Source organism: Sinocyclocheilus grahami, unplaced genomic scaffold (genome assembly GCF_001515645.1).
Source record: "Sinocyclocheilus grahami isolate Dianchi unplaced genomic scaffold, SAMN03320097.WGS_v1.1 scaffold2803.1, whole genome shotgun sequence".
Lineage (NCBI taxonomy): Eukaryota > Metazoa > Chordata > Actinopteri > Cypriniformes > Cyprinidae > Sinocyclocheilus > Sinocyclocheilus grahami.
The window spans coordinates 10,681-25,441 of NW_015507979.1; the positions used below are offsets into that span (position 1 = coordinate 10,681).

Consider the following 14,761-nt stretch of genomic DNA (forward strand, 5'->3'; position numbering starts at 1 on the left):
TATTTGACACGCTGAGAACATATGGATTTTAAACAGCAGTGCAGTCTCTGTTTTCTGTCGGTCCTCACCCTGCTGTTAAACAATTACTAAACAATGTTCCACTTTTAATTGTATCTGGACTTTAGAGAAAAATGTGATGTGGAATGGATGAGAACGCTAATGAAAGTGTCGGTTATCGTTCGTTTGGTTTTTGTTGGCGTCTATCCGCAACAGGGTGCTTTTTCTGGCACAACAAAATTTCTGCATAATTAATGTGCACATCACATAAAAATAAAGCTGAACAAACGGTGTCATTAGAACCGACTTCAAAGATACAAGAAAATCAGACAGACATTATGTGCTTTCAAGACATGCAAATTAAATTCATTATAGAGCATGTTTGCATTTTTTATGTTTATATTAAAATAAATATATAAACAAATACACAGTACTGTGCACAGGGCCGACGTTAGGATTTCTGGGCCCTGTGTACTGAATTTGCTATGGGGCCCCTTCAAAATCACGTGGGGGGGGGTAGTAAAGTAAAAAAAAAAAAATTTTTTTGTTGTTGTTTTTTTTGTTTTTAGTGGCCTAAAAATTTTGCGCGGTACTGTATAATATGATTAAATAGACTATAAGGCCTTTATTGATAATACAATTGTTTTGAACCTGAACAAATACATGGGCCTATAACTTATATGCTTATTTTAAACTTAAAATGGAAATTTCAGTGAAACACGACTGGTAAGCTGAATTTAACCAAACCGGTAAACACGGTGAATAGTTTTTTTTTTTTTTTTTAAGTAAACTACTTTGAGAGCACAATCAAGACTGTTTTGACTTTTTTTCTTCTAGTGACACAAAATGGACATCAAAAGCGTGATGATTTATGTACTTGCGGATCTTGTGGATGAAGAGCTCAAACAATTCATCTGGCAGCTGCGCAATGGTGTGACAGGCATTGAGCCGATTCCTCGAGCAAAGCTTCAGACTTCTGATCTTGAGGATGTGGTGGACTGCATGGTAAAGCAGTATCCCGATGACGCTTGGAAGATCGCAGCCCAAGCGCTGCTCAACATGAAACAAAATGAGCTTGCAAAGCGCCTTGAATTAAAACTTCAGGAAGGTATAACATTTTTTTACTGCTTTAAGGTTTTGTATTTGTGAAGTACTCTGAAGTATATCTATATATATAGCAGTCTTCTTTTTGAAAAATAAAGATACAAATGTACATAAAATGAAGTTAAGATTCTTTGAATATATATTTGAGATGTAAATATATTATCTGCCTTCAGTTCAGCAGCCTGTGCAGGAGGAAGTTAAAAATTCTCCAGAGTCTATGGAGCTGCAGCCCATCCAGTCCGACTGGCTCAGACCATACAGCATTACTGCATGCAGCCAACAATTTAAGCACAGACTTCTTACACAAGATAGAAATGAAGCAAGTATCTCTGTTTCTTTGAACGTTTGTGAAAATAATATCATCAGGAGTCATTATTTCTGCTTTTGAAGGGTTACTTTCCTGCACGTTGACTTTGACACTCCTGCATATAAATCTTAAACTGTTTTCCAATGTAAACTTTTCTGTCTTTACAGAACATGTTGTGAATTATATTCTATATAGATCAATGTTTCCTGACCCTTCTAGAATGAATTATTCTGATGCATTAAATTGATTTAAAGTGCCAGTGAAGGCATTTATAATGTTATAAAACATTTATATTTCTAATCAATTTTGTTCTTTTGAACAAATATTCCTTACATGTGTCACGCTCTACGTGTAGAGGGAAGGCATCGACGAAGACGAAGGAGATACATTCAATAATCTTTAATAATTCCACGCAAGAGTAAGGGTAGATCCACGAACGTGTGTCATATCTACACGAGTGTAGATATGAAGAAGTTTATAAGTACGAAGGAGCAAGATTATTGAGTGCCTTATACGTATGAAGAAGTATTTTAAATTCAATGTGGTATTTAACTGGGAGCCAATGCAAGTGTTGTAATATGGGAGTAATGTGTTCAGTTATGGGAGTTCTGCAAATAATTTGTGCAGATGAATTCTGTACTAACTGAAGTTTATAAAGAAGCTTTGAAGGCAGACCATAAAAAGCATTACAATAATAAATTCGGGAAGTGACTAAAGCATGAACAAGAACCGCTGTGCTCTTTACTGAGAAAGCGGGATGAAGTCGATCAATATTACATATATGGAAATATGCAGAAAGAATGACACTGTTTATATGTGCTTCTAAAGACCAATCGAAGATGACACCCAAACTGTTAACCTGTTTAGACACAGGCACTGGAAAATTATCAATATTTACAGAGGAACATTTAGACTTAGCCAGATTGTTTTTTGAGCCAACTAGGAGAATTTCAGTCTTAGTACTATTTAGTTTAAGAATATTTTATGTGAACCAGTCTTTAATCTCAGCTACACAATCTAAGAGGATAGACGGAGGAAACGTAGAGGTGGGTTTGGAGGACAAGTAGAGTTGGGTGTCGTCAAAATAGCAGTGAAACTGAATACCAAACTTCTTAAAAATATTACCAAGGGGTAGAATATAAGTGATAAATAAAAGAGGACCCAAAACTGAGCCCTGAGGAACCCCACTAGTAATATATGAAGGCTTTGATGTAAACTGCTTCAACTGTACAAATTGATTGTGACCCATTGGATAAGATCGAAACCAAGTCAGGGCAGTACCTATGATTCCAATAGACTCCAATCTGTCCAACAAAATCCTGTGCGAGATAGTGTGAAATGCTGCACTCAGATCAAGCAAAATAAGTATAGATAGAAGTCCTGAATCAGCAGCAGACAAAAAGTCATTAAAATTCTTAACTAATGCAATCTCAACACTATGATGTGAATGGAAGCCCGGTTGAAATTGCTCATATAGGCTATTATCAGAAAGATGATCCTGAACCTGAGCAGCAACAACCCTTTCCAATATTTTAGAAAGAAACGGTATTTTTGAAATGGGGCGAAAATTATCAAGGATACTTGAATCAGCCCCCGGTTTCTTAGGTATAGGAGACCTATACTGATCTATATATACTGACCCCAAACTTTTGAAACTATAAAATATCATATAGTATATATACTGTATGTGTATATATGTATTTGAGACATGTGGAAATTAAATTATTTCATGCCATTTTATGTAGACTGGTCATGTGGAGTTGCTTGTGTTTTAATTTGATATAATTCTGACTTTTTTCATAGGTTTATATACCAACGAGCAGCCCTCAGAGGAAAGGCTCAGCTCTGCTGATCACCAACATTAAATTTGACCACTCAAGTCACAGGAACGGGGCAGAGATAGATGAGGAGAACATGGAGTGGCTGCTGAGAGCTTTGGGTTACAGCGTTGAGAAACACACAAATCTCTCTGGAGATGTGCGTAAGACAAAAGTCCGGCTTTGTGAAACCAATCTTGTCTATGTTGAGCTAATAGGTTTCTAATGTGGAAACAGAAATGTGAACACATATTTATATCTAGATATACTATATATTTTATACATGCAATTCTTCTAAACATATTGTTTATTTATTCACAGGCAATAAATATAGCAGTCAAGAACTTCTCTAAACGTTATGAACATCGAGACTCGGACAGCACCTTCGTGATTATTATGTCTCATGGGAAACGAATAAAAAATAAAGATGCCATTTTAGGTGTCCATTATCATAAATATCTACACTCCAATGATTACTTCTTTGTTGAGGACATCTTCTCCCATCTTAACTCAGTCAATTGTCCAGCTCTGATTGATAAACCAAAGGTTATTCTCATTCAGGCCTGCAGAGGAGGTACGACATGACTTGTTTTAATTTCTCTTTGTATTTTTCTGTTTCCTAAATTATTTCACCTTGCATGCTGAAATACTGTAAAGTCTTTTATGTGAAAATGTCACACATGAACCATTTCTATGTCCAGAGCACGAAGGAGGTGTGTGCGCCAGTGACAGTGTGCCTGAATCAGACTCCTGGGTTCACGGGGAGAAAGACTTTGTTTGCTTTAGGTCCACCCTTCCTGGTGAGAAAAAAAACACTGACTGCAGATATGAGATTTGCTGCTTGCACCTGTTCAATTTGGTCATATTCAATGGTCCGGTAGAAGCAATTAAAACAACTTTGGGTTTAAGGTGTCCTTGTTACAGTATAATTATTAATTTAAGTACTGAGTAATATTAATTAACTACATGTACCTACTATATGATTAGGGATTTGCTTTGAGTTACTTGCAAATAATTATGCATAATTTATTGTTATTACAATTGTAAGTACATGTAACATGTAACAAGGACACCTTAAAATAAAGCGTTACTCAACTTTGTTTTCATTTTGTTAAATATATTAATTTCACTCCATGAAACCATTCAGCTTTGTGATGAAACATCATCTAAAATGGCCAATGTTTCTTCCTTAATGAGCAAAGTTTCAAAGATTGTTTGTACTTTATTGTATGACCTAAGAATGAATTATCTCCACAGATGTCTGTGCGTACAGGAGTCCAGACAATGGAAGTTATTTCATCAATTACATAGTGGACGTGTTTGGCACAAGCGCTCATAAATATGACATTATGGAGTTGTTCATGAGGGTAAATGAAGGAAAACCCATATCAATTCCTTTGCTTTATTCCTGCTAAAAGTCAAAACAATATCTTTCATTTTATCACCCCAAGTTCATAGCTCAGTTAAAATGAACAAGTTTGCTTCTTGTCACATCCAAATGTGATCTTTTTTTACAGGTGGCCTCACGCATGGAGATTGACCCACGTTTCACATGCGAGAAGCAAATATTGCCGTGTATTGAAAGGACGAACCTTGTAAGGAAATTCTACCTGTTCCCTGGACTCTAATGATGTAAAATCAGTTTAAAGGCAAAACCCTACAGGTGAATTGGGTAAAAACTATATAAAACATCACCATACTTCCTCAGTTGATTAATCACAGTACATTAAGACATTTGTCTTATATTTCAAATTCTCTGAAATGTTGTTTAAACATGCAAATGAGGCATTGCCTAACTAAATGCGCATGCATTTACATGAATTTCTTCATTAAAAAAAAAAAGAACAGAAATCTAAAACATCAAATAAAGCCAGGTTCAAAATTCAGTGCATAAGAAAAAAAAACTCATTTTGAGGAAACAACCTCTAAAGACATGTATTGTAATTTGAGGGTTTAGAGGATTCTTCATAGCAATTTGTGTGGGTTACTTCAAGAGAGCAATCATATATCTACGCTGATTTATTTTCTTTCTTTTATACCCATTCATTTATAATCATTTAATCATTGTATCATTCCATTTAATCATATGATCATTTAAAATAAACATTTAATCGATTTATTCACTGATTAGTAATTTATATTATATTCTATTTTTTATTTTATTGTTATTTTTCCATTTTTGTCTATTATGGCTTATGATGTGTGTGGTTTCAAGAGATATGTGTTCACGAGTAAGAGATCAGAGAATGTCTCCATTTCAGGTTTTTTACACACAGGACAATGTTGTGAAGCAGTCATTTCCATTGGTTTTATTTTGTGGTATAATAACACTTGTTGGATTTGTGCTGGTCAGATAAAGTCACTGAAAACATACACAACTGAGATTATTCTATAAACCCTGCTTTACTCAGTCAACTTCTTGGCTGAGAGAAGACAGTTAATACAGCTTTGGTTACCAGAAACACTGGTTTGGGGTACCAGAAAAAAACTTTGCTGACATTTGGATATAAGACAAACAGATATCTAACCAATTGAAATCTATAGATGCATATAAGGGTAATAAAATAAAACGTTAATGTGTATTTTGGATGTTTACTTTCCCCTAGTTTGAAAGAGGACACGTTATGGAAGTAAAGTAGCCCAAAATCTAAAACTTTGAGTGCATGAACGTTTTCATAATAAAAAAAACATATTCTAAATATATACACACAGTAAAATAAATGGAATTATTACATTATTTATTATAGTACTATTTTTAAACATTCTTTTTTTTTTTACTTAAACATCTCATTTAATGACATTTTCTTATATTACGCTATTACCATATTACTATATTGACCATAAGTTAACTGCTAAGGAGTCACCTCCATCCAATAGTAACTATGCACTAATGTTTCCATCAGCTGGCTCGTTATAAGAACATCTGCTGCTTCTCTTGTTTGTTTGATAAGTTTGATAACAGTGCAAAATAATCAATAAAGCTTTTCTAATCTGTTACCATGCCTTTGTCCCTGTGCTCCTGTTCATGCTTTTGCATCTTGGTTTGTAGATGATTTAACATACGGGAAGAGCTTGACTCACTTTGAATATTAGACTGAATATGATATTGCTGCATAAAAAGGATTCATTCCTGATGGCATTTCAGTAAATGCCATGTAATCAGTCCTAGTATGAGCATCCTAATGTTCCAATAATATTTCTGTAACGGTGTTGGTTCTGTAAGGAGCACATGACGACAGAGAACTGTAAATAACAGGCTTTTAATAAATCCACAAGAGAAACTCAACGAAAGTGCAGAACAACCAACATGAAACATATGCAACACAGGACAAAGGAACTCAGGAGAACACAGGGCTTAAATGACCGGAGACAAACAAGATAATTAATAAACACAAGTGGAAACGAATGAGCTAATCAAGACATAAGTGAAGCTAGGTCAAAGGCAGGTAGAACAGAAAACACAGTAAAAACAGACTAGACATGTTACGTAGACATGCGGTGCAAAAAACAACCAAAAAAGTGTTCTGCGTCAATAGCACCACAAAAGTGTCTTGTGGTCCTTTCAATAATGGTGGTAACTCAGGGGAAAAGAATAAATAAATGCTGAATAAAATCGAAATTTAATTTTTTTGCTCACAACGATGTATTCTTGTAGCTTCATATAATTAAACTTGAATCACTGATGTCACATGGACTATTTTGTCGATGTTCTTGGTACCTTTCTGGGCCTTGAACATGTTAGGACCCTTGCTGTCTATGGAGAGCCAGAAAGCTAGAAAGCTCTCGGATTTCATCAAAAATTTCTTAATTTGTGTTCCAAAGATGAAGTCATTATGGGTTTGGACAAAAAAATTATAATCATGTACTCTTCTTGACTAAATCACTTCAGTACCTTACATAAGAATAAATTTTTATTCACTTCATACAAAGAGAACTATGCATCTTTTGTTTTTACATTTTGGTTATTCAAATGATGAAAATTACAAATATCTAAACACAAATGCAAAATTTTCTTCACCACCCAAAGGTTAAATAGTCTAAAATCAGCAGCACCATCAAATATTGGTGATTGTTTCTTAAAGGGTTAGTTCACCCAAAAATTTTTTATCTTTGTTGATAATGCACGAGGACAATAGTAAACACTAACTTCATTTATGTCCATCTCTCTTGAATGATAGAATCACCAATAAGGCTATGACAACCCAACAACAGATCTCAATCAAGCCTTTATATCTCTCCTGGAAGGACAGATTCCGCTCAACCTGTTCACCAGCCAGAGTGATTTTAGCTGGGACTGGAACAACACGCAGCGGGACGGACTGATCTTCCGGAATCACAAATGGAAAGAGTTCCTTCCCTGCAGGCACTCCGGTAATCTTTGCAAAATGAGAATCACTCCTGGCATCAGAAAAGCTCACCTTCCTCTGCCACCTGCCCAAAACATCATAATCATCCTCTAGTCTCACTTGCACTACTTCAGGATTCGTCTTTATACTGAACCTTGTTGGAGTGCTCAGGAAACTGTACATACATCCATCTCGTCTGAGACCCCAGAAGCCGTTTTCAGGGCTCAAAGGCTGTGTAATAGGCTTTCCCTCTGATCTAAAGCACACTCCAAGGCTCCAGTGGCGGCTGTTTCTCATCTCAATTTGCCACGTGTGAGTGCCAATACCGTATCCCACGCTCCCCAGCACCATACGGCTCCTGTTCAAAGGAAAAGCATTGGATTTGTCCTGTCGATGGACACATGAGGTCACAGCGGTCAGGTCGTCTGACACAGAAAAGTCTGCTGGAGTTGTGTGTGGATTCAGGATCACAGGATCTGCAGAGAACAGGGACCAGTCACTTATGTTGATAAATGTAATAGTTCTTACAGCAAATGAACAAGTCTAGTACTCACAGTAAGGGCAGATGTCCTTCATATTATCCCACACTTGGTACTTCAAGTTCCCCAGATGTTTAGAAACATCAATAAGAGTTTCTGAACTTAGTTCCTGATCTGGGAGTGTGCATTTAGCTCTGAACACATGCACACACACACACACACTTCAGAATAAATCATTTGTACACTGATAAACTAATGAATTTGTTCTTATAGAACACAAAATACCTGTTCATAATGCTGTTATAATTCTGCAAGAATGCACAATGAGACAGCGAGATTAGGAACTGTTGTTAAATCAAATGTAACCAACACTGAATGTGTGAGTGTGTGACGTTTCTGCCGTCCCAACCTGGAGAAAGGTAACGTCATCGTCCTTCATTCGCTCCTCCACCTCTCCGAGTCTGTCTGAGAGCGAACGTATCCTTCCCTTTGTTCTCTTCTCTATCTTTGCTCTCTTTTGTTTCTCTTCTTCATTTAGAGCTGCTATCCTACTCTCTTCCTCCTTTTTAAGGAACTGTTGGAGTTTCTTAAACTCCTCCTTGATTCTTTTCTCTGTCTGCTGAACTTGAGACTGGGGGGCAATTTATGCATGTTTATTGCATGTGTATCTGAATTAGCAGATTATCTTGCCTAATTATGTTGGCTTGAAAAATGTACAGTTTTCCTAAAAATGACAATCTAAACTTGAAAAATATCCCATAGACTTACATGGACGGATTATTGAAATGACTCAAAACAATTCAATCACGAAGTGACAAAAAACTCAACTAAGGAGGAAGTGGGGGGGGGGAGGGGTTAGAAATTCTGGGTCTGTTGGCATTAATTGCCATTTGTTGGGTCATGGGCTTCTGAGAAGTGATGTACTGGTGGTTGATTATGCTTTAATAATAATAAATGTTTCCCACATCAAACTATGTGAATCAAAATCAAATATTTAATTAAATATTATTTTAAAGATAATATATGAAACATTTATGGAACATGTCACCTGATTGAAATTACAGATCTTGGCATCTTGTGCTGCACTGTTCTGTAATGACCACAAAGTCTTCTCAGCTGGACGAAGAGCTGCTTTCAGCTTTTCCTTTACAGAAAACTCCACAATTACCAATCAACACGTGTATTGAAATGTTTTACTAAGCACTTAAAGGGAAATTCCATTTTTAGCTTAACTTACTACTTGGTCGTTCTACAGAAATCAAATAAATGCACATGTTTAGACCATGATTAAAAATGGTGTTTGGCAAAAACAGCTTATTAAACACCAACTATAGCAAGAATAATGTTCGTTCTAAATTATTGCAATGTTGCTTTAATAACCACGTCATTCTAATAAATAATGAAAGAGCCTATATAAAATGTCAAATATACATTCTCACCTTGCGTTGTCGTACAGCCTGTTGTAGCGGCTGTATTTTGTGTTTTGCATGCTCATGTTTCTTACATTCTGAACATAAAACCTCTTCATCAGTTTGACAGAACAGCTCGACTTTCTCTCCGTGTATCAGACACTCGTGCTCTTCATCCCACTCTTTCCTCGTGCTTTTCTCTCTCAGGAAAGCCTCACAGGTGTTCCTCAAGCTCAGGTTGGACACCGGTTCCTGCGGAGACACCTGTCGACAGACGGGACAGTTTCTGGAGCTGCTGGAGGTCCAGTGAGCATTAATGCACTGCCGGCAGAAACTGTGTCCACAGCTCAATAACACCGGATCTCTGAAGAGTTCAGTGCACACGGGACACGACAGCTCATCCTCGAGCGCCATTTAGAGACAGAAGAGATGAAACTAACTCAGAACAAATCTGACTTTAGACGTCCAAAATAAACACTTCCCAGTCTTAGTACAGCCTCTGTATGAGGAAATGACATGTCAAACTGTCATTGGAAGAAAAAGAAGGTCGGAAAGAATCACTAAAGCGTTAATATACCCAAACAACAGGGGGCGCTGATGAACCGCTCTGATTCACATGCAAAGCTGCAAAAGCTGTGAAAAAAAAACTTGTTTAGTCACATTCATACACACAGATTTTTATTTATTTATTTTACAATAAGAACATTTAAAATAAAAAACAAAATGTTAACATGTGTGTGTGTGTGTGACAGTTAGGATTAGGGGTAGAGTTATCATATTTAATATTGCATTATATTGGTAATTTCTGTATCATATTCTGCATAAAAAGTGTATCGCTGATTTGGACTCATCCTTGCATTTAGGCTACATGACTGTGACCAGCAGAAGTCCTCGGCGAGCGCTTCAAAACTGTGAACTGTTGCGATGTGTTCCCGAAGCACCGTTTGTCCCAGGCCCAGATTGGCTAACCGGGAGCACCAGGAAAATTCCCGGTGGGCTGGTCTGTTTTTTGGCCGCGAGGGCCGGTACTGTCATGCCACTGCTATGGGGTTGAAATATGGATGCCTGTATTTAAGCGTCCCGTATGAAAGTCAGAACACAGTTTGTCCCGTATACGCAGGCAAGCCATATGAACAACAAATTCTCAATTGATAATTAATCATTATTTTTGTGCAAAATATTGTTTTATTTGTGAACAAGCTGGTTGTTGAAGGCTTTAAATAAAAAAAAAAGTATTTGAAAAGTATAAAAAAAACTAAACCTAACCTAATTTTATTGAAGTAGAAATCCAAGCACCAGAAGCAGCCCACAAGTTTTCTTTAATTGAAAAATAGGCATTTTCATTCATTCATAGGCTATATGGTTGCAATAATAGCCATTTTAGTTCAAAAAATGTAAGTGCATAGACGTTTCATTGACATTCAGTTGTTATGATTTCAAATTTCATGCCATTTGTATGAATGTAATTTCACAGTATGTTCACCTCCTAAATTACTACACTACTTGTGCAGTCTCAATTTTATAATGGTACAATTTACTCATGCCGATGACTTTTTTTTTTGTATGCCATTAAAATTATTTTTAGAATATATTTAAGCAAAACAAATGTGATTATTTCTGAGAACTTTTTAACTGCAGGCAGACATTATGGTACAGTAGGCCTACAAATATTTTGTTGGAGATATGCGAGCAAAAAATAATAGATTAAAAAATGTATAATAGAAAGCGCAAAGGCGGCGAGAAAAATAATAAAACAAAACAAAGCTGTAGAAAAATATAATGAATTGCAAGTCTGTAGAGAACAGTGCGCTATTGCAGACTTATATACTGAAGTTTTAATGACATTATTGTAATAGCTATAGTCAGTCGTGAACTAAAGTGGGCTGCTCTAAAGCATGAAACTCCAGAGCTGAAAATGACTCCCACTCCGGCCCTGGTTTGTCCCACTGCCATATTATTCTTCACTATTCTAATAAATGTATATGTATTATGATTGATAAAACTCAGTGGTAATCGTATTGTTATTTGTAATTCTTTTTGTACTCAGCATTTCTGTGTTTACAGTAAGATTGTCTTCCATTTTGTGAATAATTTCTCTGTCCAGGTGACGATGGAGGTGTGTATGTTCCTGATCGAGTGCCTGCATCAGACTCCTGGGTTCAGACTTTGTCTGCTTTAGGTCCAGCCTCCCTGGTGAGTCCTCAAAAACACTGACTGATGAAAGGAGATTTGTAGCACATACCTGTTCAGTTTGGCCATAAGCTCCAGTAGAAACAATTTAAACAACTTTGTTTTTCTTTTCTTAAAAGTGTTAGCATAAGGTTGATTCACACTTTGAAGAAGAAACTGCCTTACTGGCAAAATGATTAAACCACTCAGATGTGTGATGAAACGTCATTAGCAAACGCAAAAATGTTGTCCAATATTTCTTACATAATGAGCAAAGTTTCAAAGGTCGTTAACGTTATTGTATAACTTGATGAATTATCTCCACAGATACTGTATCGTACAGGGACCCTGACAGTGGGAGTTATTTCATCAGGTACATCGTGGATGTGTTCAGTACATGCTCTCATAATATTGACATCATGGAGTTGTTCAGGAAGGTAAATGAAGAAAATCCCATTTATTTTTTCACTCCGAGTACATCACTCAATTAAAATTAAAGAGTTTGCTTCACACTCAAATATATTTGTTATAGGTTGCCTCACGCATGGAGAATGACCCACGTTTCACAGAAGAAGAGAAACTATTGCCTTGTATTGAAAGGATGTCCCTTGTGAGGAAATTCTACCTGTTCCCTGGACTCTAATGATGTGCAGATTAAACTCATTTTAAATAGAGTAAGAGATGGCCATCGCCAACTCAACATCTATAAAAATGCATTCTAAACATACACAACATAATCCATAAAATTTTACCATTTATATACATTCATTTTACTTTTTTTTCTTATGCTTTGCTATCACTAAATTACAATATTAACCATTTAACTGCTAAGAAGTCGCCTCCATCCTAAATAGTGACTAATTTCTCCATGAGCTGGTTTGTTTTTAGCTGATACCTTTAATAAAAGTGCATGTTAATCAATAAAGCTTTTCTAATTGGCTACCATGCCTTTGTCTCTTGGCTCCTACTCTTGCTTCTGCATCTGTGTTTGTACAGTAGAGGATTTAGCAAGATTAATTTTTTGACTTGCTTTGAATTCATCTACCATAGATCATAGTCAGGTTAGATGCCACACTGAATTTAACACGAATGAACACGAGGCTGTGAGGGATAGACTTACAGTCTTTACAATGGCACGCACTATATGAGGGTCTTATCATGTAATATTCACAACTTTCAAAACTGTTTTATGGATTTTTTTGTTTTTTATGGAAAGATGTTTTTTCAGCAGGTGAACAATCGGTATATTGTTAATCAACAGTATACGATCCATTGCATGCACTGTACTTCTGTCCTTCACAGCCTCAATTTCATCAAACATCAAATATGCCGCTATACTTTGCTCTATTAGTTGTAAATATTTAGAAATGAATCAGAGACACTCACTCGTATGGTCTTAACACACACACCATTTTATTTATCAGTATTATGACATTTATATGAAACACTTATGAATAACCCCTAAAGGCACCTTCAAACACACTAAAATATATTGTGCATAAAATATAAATATTTGATAAATAAACAAAAATTTAAGACATTATGACTATTTTCTTTTACACATTGTAACAAAATTGATTGAGATGATTTCCTTCAAGGAGCTAGCAACACCAGAAAAAAAAGAGAAAACGACTATGGCGTTTAATACAATAATGTGCAAATTATCCCATTAAATTTTTTTTATAAAATCTAGCTAAAATATATCTTAAATATATTTGTATGCATATGTAAACAGTGATGCTCGAATAAATATATTTTTGAAATTGATCAAATATATTTCTCTTTGACCATCATATACCAAAAGTTATTTAAAATGTATTTCATAAGCAAGAAAACACATTTCCAATTTCACAATAGCCTACATTTAGGCTACATGCAAATGTGAACAAATGGCCTATTATATAAATAATTATTAATCAAAAGTTATAAATAATGATTATAATGATTTCATAGTTAGGTCTTAAAGTGACATCAGCCTAATAAACCTGCTGCTGTCTAGCTCATTAATGAAACCACAAAAGACAGAAAGAAAATCACTCACTGCTCTTGACTAAATAACAATGTATTTAGTTCATACACTGAAGACTATGGAGAGCTTTATTTTACAATTGATCATTTTATTTGCAGTTTGCATCTTTGTCCTTTTTTTAATAAAATAAAAAATAACTATAGCCTATTGTGATTATTATTATCCTTTTAGCTAACTTACCAATGTTGCAAATATATCTCATTGTCAATGTCTCATTGACCGATATTTGCTTGCCATGTGGTGGCACTGACATTTATTTATTTACTAATGAATGAATGAAAGAATAAAAAAAAAACTTACAGATTGGGTCATCTATGATTCAACTACTTTTGCAGTTGTTTTAGGTTTTTGTTGTGGTATTGGTTTATTTTACATTTATGTCAGGTATCATACTGAAGTCATAATTTGGTATCATGACAACACTACCCTGTCAATGGTGATGGTTTAATAGATGAAGCAGACAAAAATAGCACTTAACTTGACAATATTTTATAAACATTTGACACTTAAACTGCAGGTGAATACTTAAGAATCAGAGTGTTTTTTGACAATTTGGGTAATATAGATTAAATATAGACTAAACTGAAAGCTCTTCATATAGACACGTGTCTTTACTAGCACATTTATCACTAAAGGAAACTTATTCTAGTAGGTTTTCAAATGTTTTTACACAAATATTAACATAACTGTGTGAAGATATAAACAGCCTTTTAGTAGCTTCTGTTACGATTACCTGGCTACTACTGAGTAATGCTAAAAGTGATGACGATATGCAAAAGCACACAGCACCAGACATAATAACACTACTAACAGGATCAATAAGGAGACTCTGTGTCTCTCCAGGAAAGATCTATCTTCTTCAACTTGCTTAATTTTTAAAGTAACTTTAGCTGGGACGACACGCAGTGGGCCGGAGCGCTTTTCTGGGATCACAAATGGAAAGAGCTCCATCCCTGTCGGCAGTTGAGAAGTTGTTGCTAAAAGGCAATTACAATCAGCATTAAAATAGCTTACATTCCTCCACCATACTCTCTTCTGGTCATAACAATCCTCTAGCTTTATGCGCACTACCTGGGGATGTTCTGTCATCCCAAAGTGTATCTG

General features: G+C 35.6%; 1 protein-coding gene across 1 annotated transcript in view; it reads right to left on the reverse strand.

The window, feature by feature from the left end:
* The window catches only part of LOC107575671 (tripartite motif-containing protein 35-like), a 10,951-nt gene extending 993 nt beyond the window's left edge, over positions 1-9,958 (reverse strand). Inside the window, exons 1-6 of the mRNA XM_016262030.1 lie at positions 9,490-9,958; positions 9,099-9,194; positions 8,460-8,681; positions 8,336-8,358; positions 8,126-8,244; positions 7,433-8,047 (exon numbers count right to left, since the gene is read on the reverse strand). Coding sequence (XP_016117516.1) covers positions 7,433-8,047; positions 8,126-8,244; positions 8,336-8,358; positions 8,460-8,681; positions 9,099-9,194; positions 9,490-9,873 — 1,459 coding nt within the window. The 5' untranslated portion in view covers positions 9,874-9,958. The remainder of the gene's footprint in view (positions 1-7,432; positions 8,048-8,125; positions 8,245-8,335; positions 8,359-8,459; positions 8,682-9,098; positions 9,195-9,489) is intronic.
* Positions 9,959-14,761: the final 4,803 nt, after the last annotated feature.